At 41.7% G+C, this 19,058-nt stretch overlaps 1 protein-coding gene across 1 annotated transcript; it reads left to right on the plus strand.

Moving 5' to 3' along the window:
- Positions 1 to 288: 288 nt before the first annotated feature.
- cited1 (Cbp/p300-interacting transactivator, with Glu/Asp-rich carboxy-terminal domain, 1) lies at positions 289 to 12,287 on the plus strand. Its single transcript, XM_026162562.1, has 2 exons — positions 289 to 561; positions 9,913 to 12,287. The coding sequence occupies exon 2, from the start codon at positions 9,932 to 9,934 to the stop codon at positions 10,517 to 10,519; it is 588 nt and encodes a 195-aa protein (XP_026018347.1). The 5' UTR covers positions 289 to 561; positions 9,913 to 9,931; the 3' UTR covers positions 10,520 to 12,287.
- Positions 12,288 to 19,058: the final 6,771 nt, after the last annotated feature.

Consider the following 19,058-nt stretch of genomic DNA (forward strand, 5'->3'; position numbering starts at 1 on the left):
TCAGATTTTAATAATAGATTTTTAAAATACTATAAAAGAAATTATATATATCATAAATATATGTTTATAAAAATATTAAAGGAAGAAATACTTATATGTTGACATAATAAATAAAGAAATTCCTGTATAAAGTAGCTAATAATCTCGGTCAGTGTGTGACTAACATATGGCCCCTGTGATGTGACCCGTGGTTATACTGAGATTTAAAGCCTCTTCAGCGGCTCCATGATCCGGATCCAGTATGAATCCAGTCCGTGGTTTGCAGATATCACACACACACACACACACACCGGGGCTGGTCGGTGAGAAGAGAAGCACAAAATGCTTTTTATTCAGCAGCGCGCTCGCTGAGGAGCGGACAAACCCTCCGACGTCTCTGTGCGCGTATCAGCGGACCTGAGCAGCTCTCAGCTTCTCTCTGAAATCGGTACCAACCGGCTTTTATTCCCAGCGCTACGGACTGTACGGACTCGGCTCTTTAAGTCTACTTTTCTCTCCCACTTTCATTTAAGTCTGCTTTTTGCTCTCCAGCCTGCACGGGACGGCGGCTTTTCCTCACAGGTGGGTCCATCATCTACTCCGTTGCGCTGTTTTGCGCTGTGACCGCAGCCGTCAGTGTGCGCTAAATCCTGCGGAAAGTTTCCTTCTCTCTTCTCCGGTGTTTGCTTAACACTTTTAAAATGAGGTCAAGCGGTTTCTGCCCGCAGCTGGAGCCTTTTCAGGCACAAGTGCAGTGAAGTTTTTTGTTGTTTTTTTTTTACATTTATTTTAATGGATAACTTGGGCGACTTTGAGCTGCTGCTCTCTCCTTTTTAAGTCGGTCTTTTTAATTGGCTTCTCATTAACTACCCTCAGTGTGAAGGTAATTAAAAGGAGTGACCAGTCAGGCTGGGGACGGAGGGAAGTGGGCACCATATGGTGTGTGTGAGACGGAGACAGACGTTTCAGTTTTGCTCTTCAGGGCTTAATTGTGTAATTGAAACCCTTGTGAGTTGGTGGTTTGGTGATACATCACAGCACTGCTGCAATATTCTGATCACATGTGGACTTTACACTCCCTGACTTTTTGTTTTTGGAGGGAAAGCTTCAGATCAACGGGGTGTCAGGTCTGTGGAACCAGAGTACTTTTAATGAAGTTGCAAGCTTCCCAACTGCAGCTCTGCCCCTGCTCTCCACTTTAGCTGTCAGTTTAAATCAGTGGCAGGAAATTATTTGGAAAAGCTTATCCTGTCATTCCAACTTGGACAAAATCACTTAAATTGTGGGAAGTGTTTACAGTCTTCCTGATAAACAGTGGATCAAAATCCGAATTATGTTCATTGTCAAATTTGTCTTATTGCCATAGTGGAGAAAACATACTGGTACAGAAATGGAGTATATGGTATTTACAGTATGTAGATTATGTACATCTATATAAATACTCACAATATGAATGCACACGTACATATGTTAGGATACAAATGAGAAATTAAGACCTATGTAAAGGTTATGGGGAGTAAATGTAGTCAACTAGTCACTTTATTGGTACTTTAACTAGACTTGTAGTCAAGACCACCTAAACCAAGACTAAGACAATACCAAGACCAGAGGGTATCGAGACCAAGACGAAACCAAGACAGACCGAGTCAAGACAAAGTCGAGACGGAGACAAAAAAAGTCTTTAAACCTGCAGTTTAAAGACTTTTTTGCTGATTCGTTTACAGGTGTCAGGCATATTTATGTGTTTTTCTGATGCACTCGCACAGCCCTCCTCACCGCTGTCTGCTGTCTCACTCACTTACTGAGAGGACAGACGCACACTCCACTTGACTGTTGCGTCTCTCACCCTCTCTGTTTTTTACACAATGATATTATCCTATATCCTCGCATGTGATTGGCCACAATATGGAGGGATTGGAGCATAGCTGAGCCACTGTGTGAGAGCTGAGCAGCGAAAGGAAATCAAGTGAGGAGCCGGCTCTCGCTCAATGGGAGTCGACTCTTCTGATTCACTACAAAGCAGTCTCTAAGCACGCTCTTAGAGCTGATGCTTTTGCGCATGACACATTATCGAACGTTACGTTGTGTGTCATGGATACTGTTGATTCCAAATCTCCCGACCACTATGTTGATCTGAGAAAGCAAGACCGAGACACCAGGACAAGACAAGATCGAGGGATCCGAGACTAAGACAAGACCAAGACCAAAGTCTGTCAAGACCAAGACCGGTCTCGAGACATCCAACTCTAACTTTAACTAGTGCTGGAAGCTAATTTTTTAATTGATTACTTGCTGGACAGTCAATTTCAAAATAAAAGCTTCCAAAAATGGACCCCTTTCAGAGGATTTGCTCATTTAATTTAAAATTCAACTTTCTAGGAAAACAAAAGGTGCCACGCAAAGATATCAGAATGCTCAGTTCTCATAATTTCTTGATGTTTTTGTGCTTGAAAACTGTGTTGTTGTCAGTTTCGAGGGAGAGCAGACTTTCCTTGCTTCTAATTAAAACAAACAGGAGCCACTCTGCAAGCCAACACAGGAGCCTGGATTGCTAATGAAAGAATTTACAGGGAAACAAGAAGCCAGGGCTGATTTCACCAATCTCATAAAAAGCTGTGGGAGAACACAATGAGCCCCGGTCAGCTGTGAACAGGAAAAAAAAATACTGGCCCTCGTCCAGCCGTTTCACACACTGCATCCTTCCTAACCCCGGCCCTCCCGCTTCATCCTCGCATCTGACTGAAACAGAAGGCACTAGCAGAGGACAAACAAGTCATATTCATCACTTTTTAGCAGAAGTCTCCCAACTCAATGTAAAATCCTTATTTTTGCTTTTAAAACCAAGAACAAAGAAGCTTCATCTTCTTTTATTTGGCTTTTATGCCTCCCCCTCTCATCTCTGACTGCATCTGGCAGCTTAAATACCCACAATTTCTGATATGTGGCACGTGTAAACCACGAGGTCTGTGATGATTTAAACCGAAACAAGCCGTTAAGGAAGGAAGTTTCTGTTTTACACCCAAAGAAGCTCAGCCCAGAAATTAAATACACAGATTTTCCCAAACAGATACCAGAAACCAGCTTTTTAAAAATATCTAAAAAGAGAAAAAAAACAATAACAGAGCTCTGGGATGTTGAATTTAGAAAATGTAGTGAGGAACGAGTGTCAAGTTCAATACAACTGACTGCAAACTGAAAAGTTATCCAGCAGGCAGCTTTGATAATCAATGTTGAAGGAGGTTGTTGAAGAATACATTCACTTTATTTCCTCATTAATAAAAAATGAAGCAAAAAAAAACCCAAACCTGCACTTCCTCTAGTGGCCACTTGAGCCTGCTTCCAAAAAAATGAGTCAATCCCCATAGACTCCGATTGTAACGTTATAGCATTTAAAACCACATTTACAGCCTGATTGTGGCTTTTCTGGATAGCTCCCATCATCATAACAACTGTGCTGTGATTTTCTTTTGGTTTGTTTTCTTCTTTTTTAGCTAGCTTTTCCTTGTTGTTGCTCTCTTCAAAGTGTTGTTCATTCATCTGATTGGTTCAGTTCAGTCCTCAGTACACAGAGGTTCATTTAATGACCTACAAAGTATCTCATATGCACCAGCTTCCATGGAGCACTTCCCAGATGGCTCCATGTAACAAACAATTTGGCACATCAGGTCAGCAGAAGTCGGCCTGCATAAAACATGTTGGGTTTCTGCACATGTGGCAGCATCTGTAATTTTTTTTTTTTGTGTGTGTTCTCTGCTCCTTGTTTGGGGAGCAACGTTTAAGATGTGATTAAGCCCCTTCAACGTCAATTAAGACTGAAGCTGATCGAGGGGAATGAGACAATAACTGTGCTGGCAACAAAAGGCAAGGATGGCCACTCCAGATGTAGTCGGAGCTTAATGGACACCGGAGAAGTCTCTCCACACGGTGGCCATAATCTCCAGGCGCTTACCTGGGAAGTTATTTTTGAAGTGTTATTTGAATTTATTCATTTCAATCTCTGTGGTTACCAAAATGTAAAAGAAAAAAGTCAGAAATAGCATCACTGGTAAAATCTGATTTAAAAAGCATGGAACAGATCTGCTGATTGTACCTCAGAATAAGACTTTAATGCTTCTAACACTCTGTTTGCTGTTAAGATTCTTCCATGTGTTTTAATTTGTGATTTTTCTGAGGTTTATTATATCTGACTTATGTGTCTCAGAGAAGCAACTTGTGCTGCAATGGTGGTTTGACTTGTTTCATTGGTTTTTGATCATAGACGTAGGACGTGACGTCACAGTTTGCCCTTCTGTAAGGTCCTTTTGTAAAACCGTACATGATGAGTGAGGAAACTAATGGCACTTATCGGCTAACAACTAGTGACTGACAGGTCCTCAGCCCTGGATAATCCTCCTTTCTGACTCTAATAATGACTGTAAATTGCAAAGTTACCTCCATGTTTTATTCAAGATGACCTGAAAGAAGCAATCAAGCCCATAAAATCATCAGGAAAGTGTTTATAGAGAAGCTCGTGGAGAAAGTGATGCATTTGATAAAAGAAGGGAGCAGATAGGGCTATTCTGTTTATTGGTTTGCCTTTATTATAATTTTCTTCTTTGTAACATTATGATCAATAATAATAATAATGTTTGGTGTTGGTGGTAGTGGTTTGGTTATTCGTAATGGTGATGGGGGAGAAGGGTGGTTGTTGGCAGTAGGAGTAGCAGTAGTTGTGGTATCAGTAGTAGCAGGTAGTCATGGTGATAGTGGTATAAATAGTAGTGGTGGGGGTATGAATAAAAAATAAAGTGTAGTGGTGGTATTAGTGGTGAAAGTTAATAATGGTGGTAGTAGTGCTATTATTGTAATTATTGATGCTGTTGCAGTTGTTAACAGTGGTATAAAAGCATGTTTTAATCTATATTGCTTCTCAATGATGTCACTTGGACTGAATAAAGACTCACACAGTACATCCTTACATGCAGCAAGTAAACCTGAAGTCGCAACTAGAGGCACCGCCCCTTGCTGGCAATTTAAAAAGAATGCAAGTTAGTCTGAGCCGTACTCCTTCTGGAGGAGCGAACACTCCAGACTGTTCACTGATTAAATGTAATTTTAAACGCTAATGCTTACGTAGCATTAGGTGGCTACTGTACAACCATCATTTTGTTTTGTCATCAAGGATCATGTAGTTGTACTAGCACAGGTACAGACTGCTAAATTTTGTTGTTGTTTTTTTGTTTGTTTGTTTTTTAATGCTCTAAAGTGGAGCACTTTAACACTGGAGTCTATGGAGATTGATTAACTTTTAGAGGCAGTCTCAAGGAACTGCAGGAGGAGGCTGTTTGGACTTTTTGGTTGCTGTATTTAATCTGAATATATCAAAGCCAAAAATTGTTATTAAGGCTGGTTTTACCATATAAAGTTTAAAATGTATGTATTATAGAAATGGGCTCAAAATGTGGTCATAAATATTTTGTACTTGTAAATCAGTTTCGTATATGTAAAAAGAATTTGTGTGTGCGTAACAAAGATTTGTGTGTGGACTTAGCCAAAAAAAAAAAAACCTGCAAGTTACAAGTACGAATTTTGACACTATTTTTCTTCCTTTTATCTGATTGACCAATGTCATGTCAATCACAAATGTAACAATCCAATCAGAGAACAGATGGGTTTGGCTGTCGGAGGGGCGCTTTTTTGAACTGGTCCTTGAAGGGTAATACAGTTTGAAGCTGGAGGGTCTCTATATAAATATCCGATAGCAGCTAGGTCCCCTAACTTTCAGTAGCTGTTGAAAGGATAAAGTTGTGGTATATCAGTGGTTAGAAATAACATTATTACTTTAGGATTAGTTTAACACAAAGTTACTGTGAGTCACAGTGCGCAGCATAAATGTGCGCAGCATAAAAGTCCTTTCACATCGGATGCAGGATGTGCTGCTAATGCTAACTAAAAGCAAAAGATCCAGAATTTGTTGCGCTGGCTGCTGGGCTCTGTGGGTTTTTGCAGCAGCTCTACCTGTACTAGAAGCACCTGCTCCTTGTCGTTTCTATCTCAGACTTTATGTCCTCTACAAGAGTTTCTGGTTGTTTTTTTTTTGCTAGTTCTTCAAATGTTAAAAACATCTATGCTAATTCATAACGAAGACAGCTTTGTAATGAAGACTGTCATTTCCAAAACACTGCCCGCCCCCACCCCGCAGCGCTGTTGAAAAGGCTGTGGAAGTCCCTGTATTAAACACGTAGACCTGTGACACAAAAATCACCAAACTCGGACGACCACAGACTGTTTTCCTTCGTGGTGATGAAGGAAAACGCTGGGTTGGCATGTTCAAAAAAGCGCCCCTCTGACAGCCAAAACCATCTGTTCTCTGATTGGATTGTTACATTTGTGATTGACACGACATTGACCAATCAGATGAAAGGAAGAAAAATGGGGTCAAAATTCGTACTTGTAACTCGCAGGGTTTTTTTTTTTTTTGGCTAAGTCCACACACAAATCTTTTTTACGCACACACAATTTTTTTTTTTTTTTTTTTTTTTTTTTTTTTTTTTTACACATACAAATCCTGATTTACAAGTACAAAACCAATTTACAAGTACAAAATATTTATGACCACATTTTGAGCCCATACATAGAAGCTTTGCAAGACCTTTATGTATGTGTGTGTGTGTCTGTGTGTTTTGGACTCGTGTGCTGGAAAGCTGTTGAGCAGAGACACCATGTGCAGTCTGGCCCTGACAGTAATCAGTCAATGAATAATGAACACACATGCACGCACACACACAAAGATACCAAACAGCTGTCAATGGCAGGTTTCTGTGTGTGTGTGTGTGTGTGTGTGTGCTAACTCTATCAGTTGAGTGCAGCTGCATGCCTGCCTGTAGCAATTATGTTCTCGCTAAATAAGAGCCAGTGCTGAGAGGTGTGTGTGTGTGGATCAGCACATATCATTAGGCGATTAACTTACTCAAAGGATAGCCGCATGATTGTGTGTATGCGGACACACATGCAGTTTGAACTGTGTGTAATATAAACCAGCTGAGGGACAACATGAGCCTTTAGGAGTCTCTCTGCACACACACGTTGCATTTCACTCACCCTTTTTATCTCTACCCACACAACTCGGCAACTTTTTCTTGCTGCTCACACTCATGCACATACACACAGTCACAGGCACATATGGCCTCTTCTCAGGGCCCATATGTATTTATCCTCCCACATGAGCCAATCACTCTTTGAGATCCTCAAAGGCTCTCTCTCTCTCTCTCTCACACACACACACACACACACACACACACACACACACACACCTACACCTATAAACACTCACTAACCCCATAGGTACCCACAGGCCTTCTCCTTGCAGGCTTTTTCATGGTTAATTTGCTGCTCAATAGGTCAAGAGGGAAAGGCAGGCATCAGTCTCTCTCTCTCTCACACACACACACACACACACACACAGTCATGCCTCACCTCATGGTGCGTTCCCCAGACAGATGTGACTTCAGTGATTTACCGCGCCTGTTGGGTCAACAATGCCTTTGTTGTTGCGGTCTGAAGCGGCTGCATGTTTGTCAGGAAACGCTTTTAATTGACCGTTTAGGATGTTTGTGATCCTTTCCTCATTTGTCACATGTGTTACTCGTGTCCCCAGTAATCCATTTCTCATTGTGAGAAGAAATGTTTTTAGGTATCTGGAACTTCTACAGTCTTTTACTTTTAAAAACTCATCACAAAGGAAGGCTAATAGAGCGGCTGTTTGTCTGACATTTATGAATGAAAACCAAAAGGTGAAGGACTAAGTCAAAATTTATGGAAATACGCCAAAGTTACTTTTGTATGTGATGTGTATCACAAAGCTGTAGTTTGTTTACTCGGGTCCAGATCAGTTGATCTGATTTGATCTGTCAAACCAAGCTACAGGAAAAAGCTACAAGCAAACTCAAAACGACCCATAATGCATCATTACAAACTATGTGAGAATGTTCAGTCTCATTGGCCAGATGTGTTTGGGGCGGGTGCAACAGAGTTAAATACAAGAAGATGATGTTGGAGACTATTGGAGAACCTGGAGAATTTACCTTCCTTTCATGGCTAGTTGCTAACTCGTGCTAAACATCTATGGGACACATCCCAGAATGCAAAGTGTTTAGCTTAAACTTGCAAGGTACACCTTTTAGTTGTGTCTGATTAAGATTGGATTAAATTGACAAATTCAATAAACGAACCGTGCTGACTTCATTTGGAACTGCATCGAGGTCTTTGTGCCAGAGTGTGATTACTGTGTTCACATCCGCACAAACGAGCCGCACCAAGGAGGACAACTGACTAAACACCACAGGTGTGAAAGGGCTGTCTGTAGGTTCTTCCTGGGTTCTACATCCCAAACCATTTCTTCAAGACAGAAGTTAGCTGTGCTATTATTAGTTCAGGAAGGGAATTTCCCCATTCGTTTTCTCTATTCAGAAAATCTTTACAGTAAGGTTTTGCAGACACGTGACCACTACCCACATGACGTTTAATGTGTAACTGTGACAGTCATGATGATAAAGTAGGATTGTTAGTGGTTGTGAGGGTTTGATCCCAGTAGTATAACGTGAGTAAGGCCCTAGTCGTGCAGGCCTGCAGACTGGTCCACGTATTCCACAAACCAGTATTCCCCAACTTGTTGCTTTAGTTGGTGCTGTAGTTGTTATAAGATTGGAAGTGACGGACCACAGATACACTCCGAGCTGCAGTGAAACTGTGAAAAAGTGTAACAGCACAAGTGGAGAAGGCTGAACTTCTCCACCTTCTCACATTAGAAGTTGCACCATTTGAAACATGTTGACTGCAGTGCTGTTCACAGCTTTTACTCTGAAGGTGAACATTCTCCATTTCCAAATCCCTATGGATCCATCCATTCTCTTCCACTTATCCTTATCAGGGATGCAGGGGGCCTGGAGCCTGTCTCGGCTGCCAACAGGCGAGAGGCAGGGTACACCCCGGACAGGTTGTCTTTCTGATGCAGGATGGAAGATATGAATGGGATATTTACTCCTGGAGCCTCACTGCATACATGGCGTCAACAGCCCTTCGAGCCTTGCACTAAAATTTGTGGTGACGCGAGTAACCCAGCAGCCAAATGCAAACAAAAAGGAGCTCCTGCCTTTTACTTTAATAACTTACCATTGTTGCTGCCGTAATGACGCATTGCTTTTACACAAGAGCGAAGGACGGACGTGAGCGAGAAAGGGCTAAAAATGAAGCGACAGACACCTGCGTGCTGCTCTCCATCACACAAAGAGACAGCCAAGGAGTGGGCCTCTTTAAAGCAGCAGCAACTCTGGCTCTAAATGTCCCACTGAGGCATGATGTGCAGCGTGTGCGTAGGTTTAACGTATTGTACATATTCTCCGAGGTTGCATTGCTAATGTGCTGTAACTGTTTTCAGAAAACAGTTTTCATAGTTTTGTGTGTCCAGTGTGTGAAGTTGAGGAGTCACGTTTTTGTTTGTTGTCTAAAGCATCTGGACTTAAGTTTCTTGAAGACGTTTCATCTCTCATCCGAGAAGCATCTTTAGTTCTAAGAGACTAAGAGACTCCAATGACCTGGATGACTGAGAACCTTCAGACTTTCTGCTTGTTATCTAAACACTGGTTATACCTGCTTCATGCAACTTCATAGGTTAAATGAAGAAGAATTGAATAATTTAAAGTGTAAATTAAATGTTTTCTAGCAAATAAAGAGCTTCTTCATGAACATCTTTTCATATTTTTTTTTCTATGTTTTACCGTGAATTGTCTCAGCCATCTTACTGAGGTCTTATCATTATTGATATCTTCCCTCTATGATGTAACCGGTTATCAGAGCCTCTACTCAGCTAACAATCTTATCTCTTCCTCCTCGTGTCCCAGTTTGATGACATTACGTAACACCTCTTCTCTCTTCCTTCTTTCCCCCCTCCTGCAGGTTCTGGGTTTTCCCTGTGATGACCTCACTGCTGTTTCCTGGCCACGCCCACGCTGCAATGAAGGACCTCTCCTCCTCCTCTTCCTCTTCCACCTCTCCTCTCAACTCCCTCCTCCACTACCCGTCCTCCAAAACCTCCGTGGCGCCCTTTTCCCCATCCACCGGCCCCGCGTCCTCTCGTGGATCGGCCCTGTCCTCGACGCCTCTCTCCAAGCCGCAGCCCTTCTGCCTGCAAACGGGGCCGCACCTCATCGCCAGCATGCAGCTGCAGAAGCTCAACTCACACTACCAAAACCTTGCCAGTGCCTCTGGCGGACACTCTGGGCCTGGAGGGCCTCAAAGAGGCTTTGGACCCCCGCAGCTGGGAGCGGGTAATCAGCTGTTGGCACCGTCTGGAGGCCTTGGAGGAGGCGGGATGGGTGTCGGGATTGGCATGGCCAACCAAAGTTCCAGCGCTGGTGGGATTATCGACTTTGACCCTGTGGACGAGGAGGTCCTCATGTCTCTGGTGGTGGAGCTAGGTTTGGACCGGGCCAACGAGCTGCCCGAGCTCTGGCTGGGACAGAACGAGTTCGACTTCATGTCGGATGTGCCAGCTGGATGCTGACCTATGAGGGTGGGGGAAGCACATGGATAAAGTGGAATTGATTGACAACGAGAGAGAGAGAGAGAGAGGACTTCTCTCAATGTTTGGTTTTTCTTTCCTCCCTTTGTTGGCTAATAAAACGAGGAAACAGAAGAGACGCAGACCGATGGAGAAAAGCGATTAGAGGCTCGCTCTCTGTTTCTGTTTTGCTTTCATACCCTCCTACGGGCAGACAAAAGAAAAGACAAGCTTGCTTTTGATTTTCTTGTTTCTGTAAAGGAATCAGTGCTGCTTTTCTTCACCGAGATGAAACCAGAGGTGCTCCCACTCTGAACTGTACTTCCCTTTCATGTAAAAGAGCAGAAACATCAGCAGAGTATGAGCAGAAACGAGGAGTCTAAGACTCACTCCTGCTCCTATCCTGTTTCCTCCATCGCTCCATCATTCGGCCTTAATGAAAACAAGTTGACTGACACGAGAAGAGCTGACAAAGACATCCGAGCCACCCTCTTTAGAGAGGAGTAAGGTACACCTGTTGGACTCGATCCCCCCTCTTTTCTTAGTACCGCCCTGAATTGATCAAGTGGACGATTAAGGAAAATGAGAGGCACGACTTTGTGGGAGAATTGCAAAGGATGGCAAACACTACGCTTCCTGTTTTCTTATACACAATATTAAGCTCTGGTCTCATGGGAAAGGAACTCCTGTCTCTCGGCTTCACAAAGGAAATGATTGTCTTAGACTTGGTTATCTCTGTGCACTTCTTTATTTTCTTGTTTGAATTTCGTTCAAACAGCCGTAGTCATACAACACGTTATTTAAGACGGTGGCTGATCCCCCATCAGGAGACAAGCAGACAAGGAGCACTTCTGTAGCGAACCTAAAGTCACCTCAGCGAGTTAGATCCAGAAATGTGGAATGGGTGTGTTTTGTTGTCCGGCCTGAAAGTTGATGAGGAAGGGTGGGATAGCTAGTGGCAGGGATCCTGTGCTACACGGAGCAGCAAACAAAGTCAAATTCCTATTTTTCCTGCTCTCCCGCTTTAAAACGGTCCGTTTATGTCATGACCGTTGTCGCTGCACTTCCGTGTTCCTGATGAGGAAGTGTGATTAGGCCTGGAGGCTGGTGTTAGTCCAATTTTAGTTACAATTTGGACTATTGTAGTGAAGCAGGGATGAGACCAAGCTAAGCTGCACATTTGATCTGTCCATGTTACAGAAACAGCTCCTCTGTCACTGTCTCATTGAGGTCTTTTGTTCATCTCTTATTGCAAATGAAGAATTAAACAAATCTTTGTTTTTGGTTGAAATTTATGCAAGAATCCCTCATGACCTCTTGACCTCTCTGATGCTATTAGCTGTGACCTGAAAATGAACTGTACTGTTCACCCCGAAGCAGTCCTCAAAGTGTTGGATTACACTGTAAACTACTACCAACTTAGCATGTCAAATCCATGTCTATGCCATGTGATATGGTTGAAAGCTCTGAGGGAATTATATTTTACATGTGCAACAGTTTTGTTTTGTTTTCTCTTCCCAGTTACATGAAAAGTTTCACAACATAAATCTAACATGTGAATATATGAGAATCATGTGTGCCTATCATGTGACATTGTAACAGCTGAAAAGCATTATCACATGTAAAGCAGGGTGAGGGTTTGTGACATGGAGGATAATATTGAGGTTTGAAACATTTCTGAGAAGCCAAAACCCACTATTTTGTTTTTTAATCTGAGAATGTGTTTATACGCCTTAATTTTCAAAAAATAAATAAATGTTCTCAGATGGTACTTCGCTGCGCCGCCTCTTTTGTTGTTCTGCCTTAAATGAACTCCCGTCTCTTTAAAGACCACCTATGAAATGGTCAGGTCAGCTTTGATTGGCCAGGTTTTCAGCCAAACCAAATATTAGATGTGGGCGGATTGATTCAAATGTCAATATTATATGGTACTGGTATCGGATAGGTACTAGCTACTTTATTTTTATCCAAGTTCAGTATGTAGACCAATGAATGCTTTAAATTATTTTTTTCTGGAAATGGAAAAATACACTCAAATGCACTCTTTGAAGCATGTCTGAACCCTTTTGCATTAATTCATGCCTATTTTATTTATAGTTGGCACAAAGTGCTTCAGAGACGGGCATATTTACATTCTAGGTTTTCAAAACAAACAAAAAAACCCAGTTTCAAAATGCATAAAAAGCTGAAAGGTTTGTTTTTGTTAAAAAAAAATCGCAGTGGTTCAAATGATGAGAATTTAAAAATGTAGGTTTCATCTTATAAATCATGACACATTGCTGCACATAAGCTGAGGTTTATAGGTTAATGCTATCAGCAATACTGACCCTGTATTTACTTGGTCTCGTATCGATACGAAAAGTTGCGCTGTGGCAAGTAGTGCAAAAAAAAAAAAAAACCAACAAAACACTAGTTGCTCTTCAGAGAATATTAAAGTGCAGATTTCTCAAGATTTCGACACTGGGCATGATACAACCACTGGTTTGTAGAGAAACTATGTTCCCCAACTGGTTGGCAGTCGTTCCTGGATGCCGCTGGATAAAATCAGTTGCACAGAAGGTGGTTGACCAAAAACGCCCTAGTCGTTGCTTTGGTTGCTAGCACGTTGCTAAGGTTTCCTGTTCCATGTTTGTCTGCAAATGCACACAAACTAACAGGGGCTGTACAAATTGTAAACATTTAATTCAAACCAGGAATGGAGAGGCTTTGCCTCCAAAGTAAAAGTTGTATTCAGAGTTGTAGCCAGCATGTTACAAAAGTTTTACTTTGAAGGCAAACAGTCTCCATCTCCAGTTCACGTCACAGTATTTCCAGTTTAACTACAGTAGACAAATTTGCCATTCAAACTTTGGTCATCTGCAGTAATATGCTAGCAGCCAACCAGTTGGGGAATACACAGCAACACGTTGGTCACTAGGGAAAATTGGTGGTCACTGGCCAGTCTGTGGGCCTGTGTCTGGGACTTCAGCAGTCTTTTCCTGAACAACTGGTTGTTGCCAGATGGTCATGGACCGGTGTCCAGGGCACTATGACTGGGGCCTTATTCTCTTGATCCTACATGATCATCATGACTGTTACACAACCAAAATGGAAGTTAATGTCACATGGTTAGCAGTCACATTTCTGCAAAACCTAAGTGTCTTTAACTCTGTGAGGTCTAACTAATCCTTGGCAGATGATGCTAACCCCACAATATGGGCCAAAATACTGGGCCACCTACATTTTACACCTACAGGAGCAGCTTAGCCATGGAAACTCCAGCCCTGGAGCTCTGCAGTCACTGAGAACAGAGCATTGGTGACATCTACACAATCCTGGTCTGCCACATCGTGGCTGAGTTGCTGTGGTTCTGAAATGCTTCCACTTTGATCCCACCACAGATGATGGTGGAATATCTAGGAAGGAGGAAATTTCACAAACAGTCTTGTTGTAGCTGTGGCATCCAATTACAGTATCCCACTTGAATTCTGTGAGTTCATAGGAAAGATCCATTCTTCAATATAAAAGCTCGGTGCCTGATTTCCTGCATCTGTGGCAATGGGACTAAAAATACCTAAATTTAAAGATTAACACATGTTGCCCAATACTTTCTTCCATGTACTGTATGTATAATTTTTGTTCTTTTTAAAAGTTGTTGATTAAAACTTCAAACTGTTTTCCATTTTTTTTCCAGAAAAAGTTCTTTTTTAGGATTGGTGTTCAGAGCTAGGGCTGCATCTCAGAGGGTTGTTAGTGGTCTTACGGCCCACAGGTGATTCATTCACACGGACATGTTTGTGCAAATGCAAAGAGAATATCGATATGCTGTACATACATCACTAAACTATAGGACCTTTGTGATCCTGACAGATGTGGTTACTGGGTTAGTTCACAAATGGTCACATGCTTTTGACTCAAAAGGCTTCAAGCTGACACCTGACCCTCCTCACCCATCCCTCACCCACCTATAGGGGCTTTGCTGTGTTGTGTCAGGATGGAGGCTCCGACCTACAGTATATCTTTTGTGGTAAGTTGAGAAGGGAGGAACAAAGGCCTTTCACCCTCGACCTGGTGTGTCTGTCATCTGAGCATTGTGGGTTTCATCCTGGACCACACAAAACAACACACCTGCCTGCCTGTGTTTGCATCCTTGCAGGCATAGAAAAGCTTGGAAATAAAGCCATCACACACACAGAAGCGCAGGGATGGCATTACAACAAAGGTAAGGCGAGTAGCAGGCATGAAGCAGGTGCTTGTTCAGTTATACAGGCCGCACAGGGTTTTAGAGTTCAAAAACAAGCTGCAAGTTTGGAAATCTGCCCAGATGAAAGCTGCTGGAGGAAAAAGAAACATGCAGATCCTTGTTGATTTATTTAGTTATCAGCAGCTGAGCCTTCACACACACGCACACACTTATCCAGTCCTTTCGCCCTTTCCCGCACAAGCATGCTGCACATTGCCACTTTTCGATGTGAATATGGCTCTCAGTTTCAGTCAATGAGCCCAGACTTTCTTTAATGAAACACGAGCACCAGCTATTAATGAGAACCTGTTGAAGGACTAATTTGACAGAGGCCTTATTCGCTCTTCAAAAAGGGATTTTCTGGGTATTTCCTTCTTAACAATCACTTCACTGACACGGCGAGAGAAATAAAGATGCTACTCATCGCCTCCAAATCCAGCAGACAGACTCACTGATTCTCCTCTTCCTCTGTCTCTTTGTCTAAGTGGGTCAGAATAACATTCTTTAGATCGAAGACAGTCCAGGGTTTGTTCCATCTGCCTCACACTGTCCCTGTGTGTGTGTCTGTGTATGTATGTTGTTTTGCAGTCCAGTTTAATCCCAGCTGAGAGGATGGTTTTTTTTGTTTTGTTTTTTTTTTTGCTGTGTGAACACGGTCCCCTCTCTCCTCCCTTGAAAAAGTTCATGATTGAGATGATTTGTACAGAGCCTTTCATTTCCTCTTTTTCTTGATCCTCAACTACTGCAAATTAACCTTTTGAACTAAACTATTCTTCACAAAACTCACAAAACAACCTGAAATTCTCTCTAAAGTGGAATATGAGTTCAGATGAGTGCTCAGTCAGCCACCTTGTGGCTTTTAGGCGATTAAGAGCTTGTTTCCATGAGAGTTTTTCAAAATGTTGGGAGTAGAGCCGCTGCAGGAGAAACGTGGAGTTCTGGGAGAAAAACATGAAGTGAAGCTGTGTTTCACTAATAAGATTTTGTGGGGAAGATTAATAAGTTTGCTGATGCTATCACTCTGCCCTTTACTTCATTAAAATTCATTTTGTGATAAAGGGCTGATAGAAAATTACAGGGCAGGCCTGGAAAAGTTTAAGAAAAGTCGTGGTTGTGGTGACTTTTTGTGTCTAACGTAGTTTTACAGTATCATAGAAGTGGACTGCTGTCAAACTTTGCATATGCTGATCTTAGCATATTTAATTCTCTTCTATTGTTCCAACAGAAAGTTATCACTGTTGGCTGCCAGACTGACATGTACATCAGCCCAGGCTACATTTGAAGGTTTTGAATCTTAGTCTACTGGTTGGGTATGATTAGTTTGTTTTGCAGTACATGCCAGCCTCACATGCTCCTATCACCCATCTTGATCCCAGTTCTGGTTCTTCTGGGTCTGCAGCCATTGTTGGAGCTCCTCAGTTGATCAATAGGGCCATATTATTCAGGGGTGGGCAGTAAATGTTCCTAAGGGACCACATTAGAAACCGGGACTATTGTGAAGGGCCCGTCAATAAGCTGAATTTGGTTCTGCTATTAAATGTAGATACGTTTATACAAACTTATTGTTAAGATCCTCCACATTGGTCCCAGCTTTCCATGTATCTCAAATTGTGGGACAACGTGGTTAAATTAATTGTCCACCCCTCCCAAAAATTTGTTTGTTTGTTTGTTTGTTCTTTAGGGCTAGCTTTACCATATTTGTATGAGACAGTCGAGTAGTGGCTAAACCTAGCAAGTGGAAGATCCCTGGTTCAAGCCTGGAAATCCCTGGGAAATTCCTGGGAGAGTTGCGTCTGAATTCATCTGTCGAGGCTTAGGTAAAAATAAGACCGGCAGAGAGAAATTAGTTATCAGGTAATGGTAGCAAGCTTGGTTATGAAGGGCATTCATAAACTTTACAGGTGTAACACACCTATCTGCTAATTACTGATAACTAATTGACCTGTTAAAATCTGTCACTGTCATTCACAAAAACTGAAGCACAAAGTTCTTGGATAGTGTGTAGCAGGTTATTCCATTGAAAATGCTCTGAAATGCACCAATAACACAAGCTCAACAAAGAGGTCCGGTTCAGAATTAGTGCAGGTGAAGTAGGTACCAAACCCTCCAGCTGTGTAGGTCTGGACAGCAGTCAATCAAAGTGGTGACCCAAAGATCACCCCTCTACAGCTGTTATAAAGAGGAAAAACTATCCAAAAAAGCTTTTAAATGCTGTAAAGTTTGGGATTTTAAAATGGAAATCTATGACTAACTCATGCTTTGAAACTTCCAGTAAAGGAAGTGCAGTTTGTTACACTTCTGTTGATTGATGGAAGACTTAACTGATGATGTCAGAGGTCTCCCCCAAATCATTAAAACAAACAAAAAACATTTTAAAGCGACAAAACAAAGGAGGATTTTCCAAAACCTGGCAACCCCTTGTTAAAACTAGCATTAATAGAATAACAAATAGCATCATTACAGCTTAGAAACCCTCTATAAAAGGCATCTTATTAAAGCAACACTGATATTTGAAAACGCTCTACAACTAATCAAGCAGCCTCACAATTTTCATGTGACAGGAAGGATCTGTAACACGCTTGACTGCTGCCTCTGGGCTCCAGGGTCATGAAAAAATGTCCCAGCACATCAAGGACTGTAAAAATCATTGACACGATAGAGATAAGGGATAACTCTGTTTAAAGGACACTTTTTAGGAGGTTCACTGCTCTCCTGCCAGGTCTGCACTAGTTTAACTCCTTCCTGCTCATCCCTACCTCCTAATTATAAAACCAGATATATGTTGACTGATTGCTGTACAAAGTTGATTTTATATCAAGGAGGTTATGCAAACAATTTTAAATTATTTCAATTTTTGGGACAGTTCTGAAGTTTGAGGGAGGGAAATAAAGAAATCTGCAAACACTTTTGATCTGATGTATATAGAACAACACACCTGCTAATAAAGGTCCAGCATCTACAACAATAATGGTGCGTATGTTTAAGCAAATAAATTAATCTGAAGGTCATTTATAAACAGTTAATTTATGTATGATTACTGGGACATAAAGTGAGGCTCCACTGAAACTAATGTAAAAACTTACACGTCTCCCTGACTGTAACGTTGCAGTCCAGTGCTTCCACCTGCTGGTCTGTGATGGTAAGTGCATACGCTGACATTTTAAATCAAAAAGGAAATAATACTAAACCTGTCTAAGACTTTTTCATTTCCATTTGCTGCAGACAAAAATTCAAACTACCTGATTTTTTTCATCATTTTTCAACTACTTAAAAGAAACTTTAAATGTAAAAAGAAAAAATGAAGGACTTTATTACACTCTCCATCCACGTTAAGCAGTACTGTATCCTTTACTAATCCTTTAGAGATTTCAATCAAACACACGTGTCCTTACTTTATACCTTCAGTGTGTTTAATCTTACAGAAATCGATACCACTCTTTAAAAAAGTGCTTCTACTACTTCCCCAGACGTCTGCTATACCGTGTAAGATCTGAACTCGATGGATCCCCGCTCCTTCTGGCTGCAGGCCATGTTGCAGATCTCTCTAAATGCTGTAATTGACATGTAGGTTTGAGATCCTGTTGGAAACCCCTGTCCTGAAATATACACCTGTGAATAAAAGGAAGGATCATAAGAAATGAAAGTCAGTCACTAGAATAAATATGCCAATATGCACACGGGAGTGTTTGCATTGGGCGTGAATGGAGTCCAGGTTTGTCTTTGGGATCTGTTCCTCCAAAGGGAGATGGCATATCTGAATTAGTTGGAAGCATTTGGCAAAGGAAGACACTAAGCAAGGAGGAGTTTTATCTCAGTGAGTATAAACAAGACTGCAAGCTGCCTGCAAACCTGGGATTTCCTGACTAGGGTGCTCTGAACCACCCAGAGATGGAGGTTTTAAACATGGTCCTGTTATTACTCTGTGGGAGAAATCAGTGCACAGACCTGGACCTGTTGGTCACGGCAGGCATCGTCACATTGTGAATAACCCCAACTCTATTAATGTAGAGCTGGGGGCTTGAAGACTGATAGGTTTAAGTTAGGGTGTTTAAAGACTTCTAAAACTTTGTTTTTTGGGACAGTTGGCAAACCATTAAACCATTAGTGTATTTTTTCTGGTTTCCTGAGTTAATGAGATAATTATTTGTGAAATTCTGCAAAAACTGTTCATAAAACGATAAAAATCTGTTCTGTTTTTCCTGAATGATCCAGATAACCCAGAAGAGCCTCTGCTGAGTTGATGTCTATGAGCAATAATGACTCCTGTGCTTAGTTTAATACAGTTTTCTTTGTTTTAGGTTTGAAAAACTGGAGATACTG

Source organism: Astatotilapia calliptera, chromosome 3 (assembly GCF_900246225.1).
Source record: "Astatotilapia calliptera chromosome 3, fAstCal1.2, whole genome shotgun sequence".
Lineage (NCBI taxonomy): Eukaryota > Metazoa > Chordata > Actinopteri > Cichliformes > Cichlidae > Astatotilapia > Astatotilapia calliptera.